The sequence below is a fragment of the Acinonyx jubatus genome, chromosome E4 (genome assembly GCF_027475565.1).
Source record: "Acinonyx jubatus isolate Ajub_Pintada_27869175 chromosome E4, VMU_Ajub_asm_v1.0, whole genome shotgun sequence".
In the NCBI taxonomy this organism is placed as follows: Eukaryota; Metazoa; Chordata; class Mammalia; order Carnivora; family Felidae; genus Acinonyx; species Acinonyx jubatus.
The window spans coordinates 3,341,840-3,356,362 of record NC_069395.1 but is presented as its reverse complement, the minus strand read 5'-3'; the positions used below and the strand labels follow the sequence as shown (position 1 = coordinate 3,356,362).

General features: G+C 50.7%; 2 protein-coding genes across 3 annotated transcripts; one reads left to right on the top strand and one right to left on the bottom strand.

Annotated features, from left to right (window-relative positions):
- The first annotated feature begins 886 nt into the window (after nt 1-886).
- Nucleotides 887-7,172, top strand: LOC128312940 (MLV-related proviral Env polyprotein-like). Of its 2 annotated transcripts, XM_053208832.1 has the most exons (3): nt 2,416-2,542; nt 3,996-4,279; nt 4,636-7,172. In XM_053208832.1, exon 3 carries the CDS (start codon nt 5,515-5,517, stop codon nt 6,658-6,660), a length of 1,146 nt encoding a protein of 381 aa, XP_053064807.1. In that variant the 5' UTR covers nt 2,416-2,542; nt 3,996-4,279; nt 4,636-5,514; the 3' UTR covers nt 6,661-7,172. The 2 variants fall into 2 exon arrangements, with proteins under 2 accessions (XP_053064806.1, XP_053064807.1); XM_053208831.1 differs by having other exon boundaries at nt 887-2,542; nt 3,996-7,172.
- A 1,115-nt stretch (nt 7,173-8,287) lies between these two features.
- On the bottom strand, nt 8,288-13,367 carry LOC128312942 (T-cell surface glycoprotein CD1a-like). Its single transcript, XM_053208836.1, has 6 exons — nt 12,854-13,367; nt 12,018-12,284; nt 11,057-11,335; nt 10,580-10,858; nt 10,157-10,247; nt 8,288-10,015 (listed from the first exon to the last, which is right to left on the bottom strand). Exons 1-6 carry the CDS (start codon nt 12,912-12,914, stop codon nt 9,937-9,939), a joined length of 1,056 nt encoding a protein of 351 aa, XP_053064811.1. The 5' UTR covers nt 12,915-13,367; the 3' UTR covers nt 8,288-9,936.
- Between the last annotated feature and the right edge of the window lie 1,156 nt (nt 13,368-14,523).

Here is a 14,523-nt window from a genome sequence, read left to right as displayed (position 1 = left end):
GAAGGAGGGAGGGAGGGTGGGAGGGAGGAAGGGAGGGAGGGAGGGAGGAAGGAAGGGAGGGAGGGAGGACAGAAGGAAGGAAGGAGGGAGGGAGGAAGGAAGGGAGGAAGGAAGGTGAAAGAGCGGACCTACGCTGGTCAACTCCATCTTGTTCTCTGTCCTCCACCTTGAGTGACTATGTCCCCAACATGGCCCCCTTTCCGGGAAAATCGCAGAAACCTCAGACCACGCCTCCTCCCCTTGAGTAACCTCCTGCTTACCTGTTCAAACTTCCCGATCAAAACATGCCCGGCAACCTGCGTAATGGGATTCCGACCCTTCCCCAGCCAATTGGCTGAGGCCATGACCCTTCCCCAGCCAATCAGCTAAGGCCACAACCATTACCTCACCAATTGCCCCTAGACCCCTATAAAACCTTTGTGCTTTTGAAACTCGCTGGTTCTCTACGTCATCTCACCGCTGCGTCGGTGCAGGTAGGGAATTGAGCTCGAGCTAGCTCGAAGAAAGGCTCTTTGCTTTTGCATCGGACTTGGCTCCATGGTGGTCTTTGGGGATCGCGAATTCTGGGCATAATATTTGGGGGCTCGTCCGGGATCTCCAAGAGCCTCGAGGGACCCCCGACCTGGAGAGCCTGACTGGCCACGGTTAGTGTATGTTCGTTCCGTCTTTTCTGTGTGAGCTCATTTCTGAAATTCTGGTAGTGTCTGGCGTGGTCTAAGTGGACGCACTGGAGGACCATGGGCCAGGAGTTTTGGAAGACGTTCCGATCCTCCCTTCTGGAGGGACGTGGATTGCCCTCAAAGGTCTGAGACGAGGCGGGTTGCTCCCACCAGTTGGCACAAGACCATCATCTAGCTTTCAGTTTTGCTTCCACGGAGTTGGAAGAATGTCTCTAGGGGCCCTCTGTTTGTTTCTGTGTTTCTCTGTTTTGTTCTGTTGACTTACTGGATGGACGTTATGGGACAGACTCAGACTGCTCCTCTAAGTATTATGATTGATCACTTTAAGGATGTGAGGGGAAGAGCTAACAGCCTCAGTGTGGAAGTCCGAAAGGGTGGGTGGCAGGTTTTTTGTTCTAGTGAGTGGCCAGCTTTCAATGTTGGATGGCCACCAGAGGGAACCTTCGAGACCTCCCTACCATCCACCGAGTCAGGGATATCATCTCTCCGCCTAAGACTGGCCATCCTGATCAGCTCCCTTACATTATCACTTGGCGGGACCTTGTAAAAGACCCACCCTCTTGGCTTAAGCCCTTCCTAGCCCCACGCCCTCTGGAGCCAAAACCCATTCTTGCTTTGCAGGGGACAGAGAAGAAGGAGAACAAGAAAAGTCTTACCCAACCTTTAACACCCCTCTACCCTGTCCAACAGGGGGGAGGACTGAAGATGAATTAATTTTTCCTCCCCCATATAACCCCCCTAGGATGCTGGAAGAACACCATCCTCCCCCTCCGGGGGAGGCAGACACTGTTCTGAAAGTGGGAGGTGGAAACGCTCCAGTGGGAAGCCCACCCTTTACCAGACAAAGGGCTCAGAGGGAGCAATCCGCCTCTGCCACCAACTCCACTATTCTGCCCCTGCAAGCCACCAGACCCCCAGATGCGGAGGGGAATCAGCCCCATCACTATTGGCCTTTCGCCACTAGTGACCTCTACAATTGGAAAGCTCAGAATCCTAAGTTTTCCGAGAAACTGGCAGGGCTTATTGATTTATTAGACTCTGTTCTTTTTACTCATCAGCCCACGTAGGACGATTGCCAGCAGCTTTTGCAGGTCCTGTTCACGACTGAAGAAAGAGAAAGAATCCTCAATGGGGCCTGAAAACTAGTTCCAGGTGCAGATGGGAATCCCACCACCAACCAGGCTCAGATAGATGCCTCCTTCCCCTTAACTTGGCCCCAGTGGGATTTCAACACAGCAGAAGGTAAGGATCAAAAAAACCCCCATGTCTCAGGAGGCCCAGAAGGGGATCCAGCCACACAACCAGAGACTACGAAGCCTAGGGGTACTAGTTCCTTGCCAGTCTGCCTGGAACACCCCCCTACTGCCGGTCAAAAAGCCTCACACAAATGACTACCGACCGGTACAAGACCTCTGGGAAGTAAATAAGAGGGTCACAGACATACACCCAACTGTTCCCAACCCATATACTCTCTTGAGCTCCTTGGCACCCTCCAGGTTCTGGTATACTGTACTAGATTTAAAGGATGCCTTCTTCAGTCTGCCGCTGGCACCCCAGATCCAACCCTTGTTCGCCTTCAAGTGGCATGATCCAGAGGAGGGCTACAGTGGGCAACTCACCTGGGCACAGCTGCCTCAGGGATTCAAAATTCACCCACCATCTTCGAGGAGGCACTACACGAGGACCTGGGTGAGTACAGAAGGGAGTACCCTGGCCTCACCCTCCTACAGTACATAGATGACATCCTGGTTCCTGCTGACATGGCCAAAGACTGTGAGCGAGGGACCCAGGACCTGCTGGCTACCCTGGGGGCCTTAGGGTACCGGGCATCCGCGAAGAAGGCTCAGATATGCAGGGAGAGGGTAAGTTACCTGGGATATATCCGGGAGGGCAGACAGTGGTGGTTATCAGATGCCAGAAAAGAAACTGTCCTAAAGATCCCTATTCCCACCTCCCAAAGAGAAGTAAGAGAATTCCTAGGATCGGCCAGCTACTGCCGCCTCTGGGTTCCGGGTTTTGCTGAGATCGTCAGGCCCCTATATGAAGCTACCAAAGAGGGGAAAACATTTAAATGGGCTGAAAAAGAAGAAACTGCCTTTAATCGGTTAAAAAAGGCCCTCCTAAGTGCCCCAGCCCTGGGCCTACCAGACATTACGAAGCCCTTCCACCTCTTTGTAGACGAACATAAGGGAATAGCAAAAGGGGTTCTAACTCAAGCCTTAGGCCCCCGGAACCACCCAGTGGTTTACCTGTCCAAGAAGCTAGACCCAATGGCTGCCGGCTGGCCGCCATGCCTAAGAATTATTGCGGCGACAGCACTCCTAGTCAAGGACGCAGACAAACTGACCCTAGGACAGGAGATCTGGATCACGACCCCACACGCCATTGAAGGGGTCCTGAAACAGCCTCCGGATAGATGGATGAGCAACACACGTGCGACTCAATACCAGAGCCTCCTACTCAACCCTCCACGGGTGCGGTTCCACCCCAGTGCAGCCCTCAATCCTGCAACCCTGCTGCCCGATCCTGACCTAGGTGCTCCACTACATGACTGTGCGGGAATCCTGGAACAAGTACATGGATTCTGGACGGACCTGACCCACCGGTCCCTCCCTGATGCCCAGGCTCCTTGGTTCACTGATGGGAGCAGCTTTGTACGAGCCGGACACAGGTATGCAGGTGCAGCGGTGGTCACCGAAACGGACACCGTATGGGTGGAGGCTCTACCCTCCGGAACGTCAGCCCAGCGAGCAGAGCTCCTAGCTCTCACCAAGGCGCTGATGCTGGGAGCTGGAAAATGGCTTAACATCTACACAGACAGCTGTTATGCGTTTGCCACAGCTCATATTCATGGGGCAATTTATCAGGAGAGGGGGTTACTGACGGCAGAAGGACGGACTATAAAAAATAAATAGGAGATACTTGACCTGCTTACGGCCTTATGGCTTCCTGCCAAGCTAGCCATTATCCACTGCCAAGGGCACCAAAAAGCTGATAACCCAGTAGCTAGAGGTAATCAAAAGGCTGACCAGGCAGCCAAGTCAGTAGCCCTTACTTTAGTCCCCACCATGACCACACAACTACCAGACCCGGGAGACCCAGTTTTACCAAACCAGCCCAAATACTCCCAGGAGGAGTTACAGCGGATCAAGAAACTCCCCATGGCCCAGGAGATAAAGGGATGGTCGTATACACCTAACAAGGAGCTCGTGCTGCCAGACCAGACTGGGAGTCTCAGTATTAGAGCACATGCATCGGTCTACTCACATGGGGGCCTGAAAATTAAAAGACTTAATCCGACGTGCCGGAATCAAGATGCACCAACAGGACACCAAAATAGAGCAAGTTGTATCTGCCTGCAAGACCTGCCAACTCACCAACGTGAGAGCCACATCAAATAAAAAAGGAACCAGGCTCAGAGGCACCAGACCGGGAGCCCAATGGGAAGTCGACTTCACTGAAGTCAAACCAGGAAAGTATGGTTATAAATATCTTTTAGTATTTACAGACACCTTCTCTGGCTGGGTGGAGGCATACCCAACCAAGCATGAAATGGCTCAGATGGTGGCTAAGAAGCTACTAGAAGACATCTTACCCAGGTATGGTTTTCCTGCCATGTTAGGATCAGACAATGGACCAGCTTTTATCTCGCAGGTAACACAGGCAGTAGCCAAGGCGGTGGGGGCAAACTGGAAATTACCTTGTGCTTACAGGCCCCAGAGCTCAGGACAGGTAGAAAGAATGAATAGAACCCTAAAAGAGACCCTTACCAAATTAACCATGGAGACTGGCGGGGACTGGGTGCCCCTCCTACCGTACACCCTTTACCGGGTTAGCAACACTCCTTACACTCTGGGTTTTACTCCCTATGAGATCATGTTTGGCAGGCCACCCCCTATTATTCCCAACCTTCTTGCTGAGTTTAAAGATCAAGAACTTTTTCTTTCCTTGAGAGGGCTCCAGCAGGCGCACGAGGACATTTGGCCGAGCCTCCGTGCCATCTACGAGGCTGGCCCAACCCCGACACCTCTTCAGTACAGGCCGGGAGACTGGGTCTACGTCAAGAGGCACCACCGAGAGACCCTCGAGCCGCGCTGGAAGGGACCATACACCATGGTGCTGACAACCCCCACTGCTCTCAAAGTAGACGGCATCGCGACCTGGGTCCATCACACCCACGTTCGGCCAGCAGACCCCTCCTCGATCCGGAAGGACTTCGTCACGCGATGGGCTGTCAATTGGGACCAACATAACCCGCTCAAGCTCAAGCTACAGCGCATTCGACCCACCTTATTTGGTAACTCTGTTAGCTCTGTTTGGCACTGCTCATGCTGCCGAGAGTCCCCATGCCCCCCAAAACATCACCTGGCAGATCATAGACACCAGCTCCAGGACAATACTTAATCAGACTTCCCAGAGCCACCCCAGGGACACTTGGTTCCCAGAACTTTGTGTAGATCTCCAAACTCTGTTCCCCTTGTCACCATATGCCCCCGGATTCCATGCGCAGAGCCTTTATTTCTATGTCTGCCCCGGCCACTCTCGCTCGAGCACATGCGGGGACGTGGCTGACTATTTTTGCGCCCCCTGGTCATGTGTCTCGATGGGGCACATCTAGTGGACCCCACCACGCACCAGAGATCTCATCGTGGTAATGCGGCCCAGTGGCCCCCAACCACCATATGTCTGGGGGCGCGGTAATCCCATAGTTATATCCTTTACAAACCAAGGTAAAAAAACAACAGGATGGGAGAGTGGAAAAACATGGGGACTCAGGATATAAGACCAGGTTAGGTCGGGAGCCAAAGACAAGGGAGCATTATTTACCCTCTGAATGCAAGCGACTCCCCTTACCCAGCAGTCCACCACGAGGGTAGGACCCCACCAAGTACTAGTTCCCCAACCTGCCCCCACCCAGATGGCCACTCCCAGAAACACCCAGGCCCCAGCCACACGGCCCCCCACATCCCCTGTCCCTACTAGAGAGTCACCTGCATCCCCTGCCCCAGGTCACAACTTACTATCTGATGCAGACCTCCTGTGGAGCACGGTTGTCGGAGCATACCAGGTACTAAACACTTCTAGACCCGACCTGACCAAGGCCTGTTGGCTCTGTCTAGATGTCTGGCCCCCATATTACAAAGGTATTGCCATTAAAGGCAATTATACAACAGCCTCCAACTCTAGCTCCTGTAGATGGCAGCAGGCTACTGCAAGACTAACCCTCCAGGCGGTAACGGGGCAAGGCACTTGTATAGGCCACGTACCCCCCGAGCAATCACATCTCTGTAATGAAACCCAAGCAGTCCCCAGGGAGACAGTGTATCTACTCCCCCCCAAAAATGCATGGTGGGCCTGTTCTAGTGGCCTTACTCCCTGTGTCCACTCCCAGGTCCTTAACTCCTCGAAAGAAAGCTTCTGCCTACTCGTGCAGTTGATCCCCAAGTTAGTGTACCATTTGCGGGGAGAAATACTTAACAGGTTAGGCTCTGCTAACCCCCGAAGTAAAAGAGAGCCTATTACAACCTTAACTCTGGCTGTGCTCTTGGGATTGGGATTAGCGGGGGCGGGGACCGGAATATCCTCACTCATCATCCAGGACAAAAACTACGGAACCCTAAGGGCAGCCATTGACTTAGACATAGAAAGAATTGAAAAATCAATTTCTCATTTACAGGAATCCCTTACTTCCTTATCAGAACTAGTACTCCAAAACAGAAGGGGATTAAACTTATTATTCCTGCAGCAAGGAGGACTATGTGCAGCCCTAGGGGAAGAATGTTGCCTCTATGTTGATCACTTGGGGAGTCGTAAAAGAATCTATGGCCCTCATAAGGGAAGGGCTGCAAAAACGGAAGTTAGAGAGAGAACAATCTCAGTCCTCATACGAGTCTTTGTTCAACTGGTCTCCCTGGTTAACTACCCTCATCTCGGCCCTTGCCAGACCCCTCACCATCCTGCTCATACTAGCAACCCTTGAACCCTGTATAATCAACAGACTGGTCCGGTTTGTCAGGGACCGCGTGGGGTCCATCCAACTAATGGTCCTCTGTGCTAAGTGCGAGCCCCTAAAAACAGAAGAGGACAAAATAGAAATGCAGCTGGTCCCATGATTGGGTCGGCAAGCTACATGATAAGGGAGAATGAAAGAGCGGACCTATGCTGGCCAACTCCATCTTGTTCTGTGTCCTCCACCTTGAGTGACTATGTCCCTGACATGGCCCCCTTTCCAGGAAAATCGCAGAAACCTCAGACCAGGTCTCCTTCCCTTGAGTAACCTCCTGCTCACCTGTTCAAATTTCCCAATCAAAACACACCCAGCAACCTGCATATCAGGACTCCGACCCTTCCCCAGCCAATTGGCTGAGGCCACAACCCGTCTCCAGCCAATCAGCTCAGGCCACAACCATTACCTCACCAACTGCCCCTCGACCCCTATATAACCTTTGTGCTTTTGAAACTCACTGGCTCTCTCCAGCATCTCACCACTGCGTCGGTGCAGGTAGGGGATTGAGCTCGAGCTAGCTCGAATAAAGGCTCTTTGCTTACGCATTGGACTCAGCTCCCTGGTGATCTTTGGGGATCGCGAATTCTGGGCATAACGGAAGCAAGGAAGGAAGGAAGGAAGGAAGGAAGGAAGGAAGGAAGGAAGGAAGGAAGGAAAGAAGGAAGAGAGGAAGGGAGGAAGTAAAGAAGGGAAAAAGGGAGAGAGGAAGGGAGGGAGGGAGGAAAGGAGGAAGGGAAGAAGGGAGGGAGGAGGGTAGGAAGGAAAAAATGAACATATTGTGTGTAAAGGAAATCCATGGAAAATTCCTGCACATTGAGGATTTAACTGCCATTGTCACAATATTTCCTGCTTCATGGAGGCTGGTACAGCTTGTCTGTCATCTGTAGGAAAACCATGGAGTGAATTTTTACCAGTCACTTACTCAGCAATGGATTCCTGACCAGTGGTTTGTTAGAAACCCATGAGAACACCCAGGATGGGGCCTCACCCAGATGTCAGGATTACCAAGTAAAACAGGGTAAGAGTGTGACACATGAGGACACATGAAGAAAAAGGCAAGCAAGCAAGAAAAGGAATATGTTCAAGAACTCAGGGAGAGGAAGACAGAAGTGAGGAAAAACATTGCAAGAAAAAGAGACATTAGCCCAACCTCCCCATGGACCACATCCACATCCATCAGAGAGGAGTGTCCAGTCACAAAAGACAGAAATCCACCCTGTAGAGCTGAAGACATACTGGGAATATATCAGCTGACGAAACTGAGAAGCCCAGTCCCTTCTGTGGGTCTGTGTGTCTGCCTTCAGTTTCCTGATGTTTTGGTTTCATTGTGGCTGCTCTTTCTGGCTTCAATGAAGTATGATCACAAACGAAAATTGGGGGGGGGGGGGGGGGTGTGGCGCTTGGGAGGCTCAGCTTGTTAAGTGCCTGATCTCAGCTCAGGTCATGATCTCACCATCCATGAGTTTGAGCCTTGTGTCCGACTCTGTACTGACACCTCAGAGCCTGTAGTCTATTTTGGATTCTATCTCCCTCTCTCTCTGGCCCTCCCACTCAAATTCTGTCTCTCTCTCTCTCTGTCTCTGTCTCTCTCTCTCTCGCTCTCAAAAATAAATGAAAAATATTAAAAAACGTTTTAAATGAAAATTGTACCTTTGTACAGCATGCGGCTTCCTGACCAGCCAGGGAGGAAACCTGGGAGGAACGATGGGCCACGTGGACCCCCGCCGGCACTAACAGGAGCAGCAGAGACTATGATGTAACATGAACAAAGGTCCTCCTGATGAACGTCTTCCAACAACTTCTCAGAGACGAGGCCTGAAGAACTTCGGGAGCCCAGTGCACACGGGGCGTGTCGGGAGCTGGATACGAATGCCTCCGTGCTTAGCTGCAGAGCCTCTGGTGTGCCATGCAGCATTTGTTAGGAAAATGAAGAATTGGTCAAGAAAGCTTGCATTCAAGCAAACCATGAAAATCGATGTTTTATGTAGCATTCCTCCCACATTTGAATACTTTTCATTGTTGAGCAATAAACTCTGTTCTCTCTAAAGAGCATAAAATGAAGTACACGCTTGATGTGTGGTGTGTGTGTCCGTGGTGACACGAAGCCCACAAGCACAGAAGGCAACACAGCCACCAGCTCCCATCTGGATGCTCTCCTTTCTCTTTCTTTTCTTTTCTTCTCATTCTTGCCATGAGAACGCTTCGGATCCACTCTCTTGGAAAAGGTCACGTGCTCAATTTCTCCCCCTTCTTGCATGAAGGTGTCATCCTCAGCCTTGCTTTCCTGATGCTGAAAAATGGGTTGTAGTTGTTTCAGGCTTCATACCCCAGCCTTATTATCCAGGACAAGAGACACCATCTCTTTCCCTGCCATTGACCACAAGAGTCATAATGCCTGTGACCTGAGCCACATGGAGCAGGCGTCTAGCCCTGAACCATCACTCTGACCAAGGGCAAGTAGCTTCTGTCTTGGCCTGAACTTGATGTAACCTGCCCATCCGTCATCCTGTCACATTGTCAAGGATACTTTCTCCTGAGAGACTCAAGGTGATCAGAGCCCAGGGCTACACCTGGGGGTGGACTCAACCAACCAAACACAGCATGGTGGCCATGCGAGGGTGACAAGGTGTACTGGACCCTAGAGAACCAGTCAACAAGCCTAATTTAGGAGAGAAGCTTGGGGAAGTCCCATAATTTGCTCTCCCTTTCCCAATAATTTTCACCTTTGCCATCTCTCCCATCCTCAACGTTATTTTCCGTGAATGTCCACATATGCAAATGTCTCAACTACGACAAACATGTCACGAGGCAAAAGAAAAAGAAAAACCTATGATATTGACAAAACTGCAACACAGATTTTATTGAGGATGTCCTCAATAAAATTCCATGCAGGGGAGATTCCTTGCCAAGGTTACAAATATTAAAAAGACAAGGACCTCATCTCTAAAGTCCTAAGAATTAGAAGGGAAAGGACCCTAACTGTTGGTAACAAGGGCTGGAAGTCAGGAATAGATTTGCAAGTGCAGGAAAACGTGGGGCTAATTCCCGCCAAGCAAAAACTTCTTTGACTTGTGAAGAAGGGACGGCTCACTGCAGGAAGTGACGCCTGATGCCAGTGACTCATGGAGGTTTGTGGGACCACAAATTCTGCTAAATTACACTTAACTCGTCTTGACAACTGATCACTGAGCAGAAAGAAAAGACAAAAGCTGCACACAGAGACTTGCAAGTCCATCATCTGAGCTGGGTTTAGGGACGTCCTGGTCCTGGGCTGCTGGGATCTCTCTCCAAAGGGAGGCCAGTGCACTGAGGTCTCCAGTGTGATTTCCTGGGAGGAACAGATTGGAAATGCTCTGCAGCAGGTGGCGGTGAGGACTCCAGGGGAAAGGGCATGGTGAAGAGGAGGGCTGAGGACAGACAGGAAGGTGGGAACAGTTGGGAAAGAGCAGGAAGGTGGTTCCAGACTTACCAGCGCTTCCAGAGCCAGAACGCAAGACCTGCCAGAAGCACCAGGGGCACGACCACCGCCAGGAAGACCAAGCCCACGGGGCGGGGCTGCTCTGTGGGTTCGGTGCACAGAGGGTGTCATTTCCCATCCACCCCGGGTTGACCTGCACCTTCCTGGTCCCTTTTGCTCCCGTCACCCTCTGTCTCACCAACCACCCTTCCTCTTTCTCTTTTCCCATCCCTGTTCAGTGATGGACTTCACCCAACCCTTTACTTCCTCCCACATCCATAGGACCCTCACCCTCAGCTCTCCATTTCTTGGGTTCTTACATTTCTGTCCTTTATGGTCTGGAGTCCCTAGAATCCCAAATGCTTCATCTCACCCTCCTGCTCTGCTTCAGGACCACCCACCCCCTTTCCCAGCTGGACCCCTACCCTTTCTCACCCCAGTAGAAGACCATGTCCTGGCCTCCTAGACTGCTGTGTCTCACTCGGCAAGACATGCCAGATGCCTCTCTGGCTTCCACGTCCAAGGACGTCTGAAGATACCATGTCCCATCAGCATGGGGCAAGATGTCACCTCGCCGGGTTCCCTGGTGCTCCTCCTCACCCCGCATCCACGTCACCCATACTGGCTTTGGGTAGAAACCAGAGACGTGGCACACGAGGAGCAGACGACCAGGACTGGGACTGGGGCCAGTGGACAGCCAGGCTTCTGGCCTCACTGCAGAGACAGGACAGGAATTCTCAGACTGAGAACGTAGATTTTCACATCGGTTTAGATACACACATCTTTCCACCTCTAGAAACCCACCACCATCATCACCTCTCTCCCTTGCCTCCTTCTCCCCTGAATTTGAGGAAATTGTGCAAATTTATGAGTGCAGATTGAGAATTCTTGGAAAGAGGAAGCAGGACTGACCTTGTCGCTGAAGATCTTCCTTTCCTGCATCAAGAAGACCCAAGAGGAAACGGGGGCAGGCGTCATTAATACATGCTTGTAGCTGTAAGTTGTCCACATGGTACTGATTGAATAGTTTGGAGACCTCCTGAGCCCTCCTTCCTCCCTTTGGAGATGGCCACCATGACATGTTCTGGAAGCTCACGAGATCTGATCCTTCATATGCAATCTGCATGAAGCCTACTGACGGTTCCCCAACTTGTAGCCCACAGCCTACTGCCACCTGTACCTGAAAGGGATCTGGGAAGAGAGACTGTGTGTTACAGGAAAGGGAGGGAGAAATAAATGAAATGACATGAGTAGAAACAACGATGGGTGAATCAGAGGGAGAAGTTGAGCATATTGGAGGGAATGGAACAAAGTTTGGTTCGAGTGGAAGTTCAGACAGATGGGAAGTGGTGGTCACTGGAGACAGAGGTAGAGGTAAATTACTGGAGATGGAACAAATGTTTTAGGGGAAACAGGAAGGATGTGGGCAGAGAACAGGGAATAGCTCTTTGGGAGAGCTGGGATAAAATCATCTAGGGTGAAGGGAGAGCACTGGGTATAGGGAACACATAGACAAAGTTTGCTGACGGGATTGAATGGGGAGAAAAGCACATTTCAAGGATCTGTCACACAGTGAAGGAGAGGGATGTGCCTGGCTAGAGGCCAGGGAATGGGGTAATCACAGGAGAAACTAGTGGAGAAACGCGAGCACAGCCTGAGGTCAATGAGACGAGAGGAAGTAGCAGAGAACATGCAGCTTTTCAAGATCAGGTCCTAGTTTCTGCCCCCTGAACACACGGTTTGATTCCATTTTATGATGGGAATACATGAGGTTCAGAAGCCAGTGGGGGCTCTTTCCTGGAGGAAAAAGAAACTCAAGAGACACACACACCGGCCACCTCCATCCCACCTGCCCTGAGGGAACTGAACTCACATTCAAGCTGCCATTCACTGACATGGTCCTGAAAGATCAGAGGAAATCTGATGGAGAATGTATAAAATGACTTTTCTTGTTCCATTAGCTCCTCATTGCTGAAGTTGCTCCTGGACCAGGGCCGCAGAAAACTGAAAGCTCCCGTCTTGCTGTCCCAGCCATGAGTCTGCAGTTCATCCAGCCAAGATGATCCCTGATTCTGTGTCCAGGAATGGTTGTAAAAGGATGTTGTCAAGATGGTTCGAAAAGAGACTGGCTCCTGGAAATCTGTGCCACAGGAACAGATAGACTGAGGAAGAGAATGGCATTGGGAAGGACAGAGAATGCAGAATTGAGGCGCCAAGGAGGCCACCAAAATCCGGAGGACAGGGAGCCATAGTTCTCTCTGGAGACATGTGCTGCCCAGGAGTCCCGAGCTTCATACCCTTCATTTAGAAGGGCAGAGAGACCTGGCGTCAGAGACGCTCAGGAAGGAACCAGGCTGACATCCCTCACTCCCCAGGCGTGTGGCGGGGAACCTACACCACAAGTGCACACACAGGTATGTGCACAAACCCACTGACACACCCACACACTCAGATTTATACATGTATGCACACACATAGGTAAATATGCAAACAGACGTACATACATACATACATGCGGACACAGAGACACACACAGGGACCTATATGCACACACTTACACACACATGCAGACACACAAGCACACACATGCACACATGTGTACACACTTGCACAGGACGCACAGACTTGCACACGTGTGCACATATGACACACATGCGCACACGCACACACACACACACACAGACACACGCTCCCACCGGGAGTCCTCACCGTCGTCAGTGTCACCACTTGGGAAAAGAACGGTGAGCAACACCAATTGTAACAACAGCATCTTATGTGCAGATGTTCTTTCTTTCTCTCGGAAAGTGGGTCTTTGGCGTCTGTTCTCACAAACCTCCCCACACGCAGCCCCTCTCTTCTGACTTCCTTCTCAACACACACGCCTGCCTTGAGTCTCCCCGACAATGCAGATGGGCTCCGCCCTCAACCCTGGACACCTACTCAGACTCTCACTTCCCCTCCGGGTCTGACCCAGCTCTCCGCTTCCAGCTTCTCCCTGTCACCAGCCTCCATTGTGCTCCCTGTGGCCCTAATTCAAGTGCTGGGGAGCATGTCTTGCATGGCATGGAAAAGGGACTCTACCTCTCGTGCCTTTTCTCCTCATCCAGACAGTAACCCATGAAGACACACAGTTCCCCAGCACCCAGCCCTGGAGTCTGCTGTCACCCTGTCCCTCGTGCCCTTGGAACGCCCCCATGGACTTCCTTCCCTGTCTCACCCCCGCCCCAGCCCATCCACATCTCTGACGTGTCACCGCTTGTGTTAAAAAACAAAACCAACCAGGTTAATGTGAAGATCGAATTGGTGGTATTGAGTGAGTCATTACTCAGGCAGCATCTCATCTGGAAGAAAGAGGGAAGCTCCCAGAGGTTGTACAAATGTTCTCTTATTAGCAAAAGAAGAGAGAGCAATGGCTGAGGGAATGTCGCCGTCCCTTAATTGTGAAGATGAACTATACTTTTTGGTGTGCTGACTTTTAACGTGCAGACTCTAGACTAAAACAAATCTGCTGGAAACAATATTTACTCAAGTGGTGACCCTTGCTGGTGTTTGCCCTCTCACAATCTGCACTCAGTGTTTCTACCCGGATCTCAACATCCAACGGGGCCTGGCAAGTGGTAGGTGCCCAACGATTATCTCTGAATGATTGAATAATTCACTTCAGGCATCAAATCACTCTTAAGATTATGGACTTCTTCGACATAAAGATCTGTGAAGAATCAAAAAGTAGTGGCTGTGATCTGACCTGATGAAATGAGAACCTTGCACATTTTCTTTTGGATGCAAGCATATGCTAATAACCATGAAGTTCACACAGAGGGTCGTACGGCAAATCTATAATAAGAAATCATGGGAATTTATAGTATGCGGAGTTCATAGAGTGTTCTGGAATCATGTATCCAGATTTCCTTCCTAATGTTCCTGCTAGAATGTTCCATGCTTGTCTTATCATGAGTTGGCCGTGCTGGACACGCTGACCTTCTACCTCCTTGGTGTTCTTAAGTGTTTCAAGGCTCTTAAGTATTTGTTTGTGCTTTATATCTTCCAGATAATGTGTTTGGGCTATTGGTCTTGTTATTTTTTGGTTGACCGGTAAGCAGAAATAACCTCAGGCTAATGAGAGACAGATAATATTGTTCGGAATGTTCAGATTGGAATACAGAAAGAAGAGCTCACTCCCACACTTAAGATTTTGAAAGGCTGGATAATCAAAATGGCTTCTCCTGAGTCCATCAGAGCAGAAGGATCAGAACAACTTGTTAACGTAAATACCAGAGAAATACAGACTCATCAAAAAAATAGGGCATGCAAACCCTTGCTTACCTGGGACAGAAGCCAGAAGGAATAATTCAGCTACAATTGCTAACAATTGACTGAAA

Excerpts from the sequence above, each read along its gene's own strand:
- LOC128312940 (XM_053208831.1), top strand. The coding sequence starts at position 2,441 with ATGGCCAAAGACTGTGAGCGAGGGACCCAGGACCTGCTGGCTACCCTG. Across the intron at positions 2,543-3,995 it reads CTCAGATATGCAGGGAGAGG|ATGCACCAACAGGACACCAA; the intron begins GTAAGTTACCTG and ends GCCGGAATCAAG.
- LOC128312942 (XM_053208836.1), bottom strand. The coding sequence starts at position 12,914 with ATGCTGTTGTTACAATTGGTGTTGCTCACCGTTCTTTTCCCAAGTGGT. Across the intron at positions 11,336-12,017 it reads CAGTGAATGGCAGCTTGAAT|ATCCCTTTCAGGTACAGGTG; the intron begins GTGAGTTCAGTT and ends CTCTCTTCCCAG. Across the intron at positions 10,248-10,579 it reads GGACATGGTCTTCTACTGGG|AGCAGCCCCGCCCCGTGGGC; the intron begins GTGAGAAAGGGT and ends CCGAACCCACAG.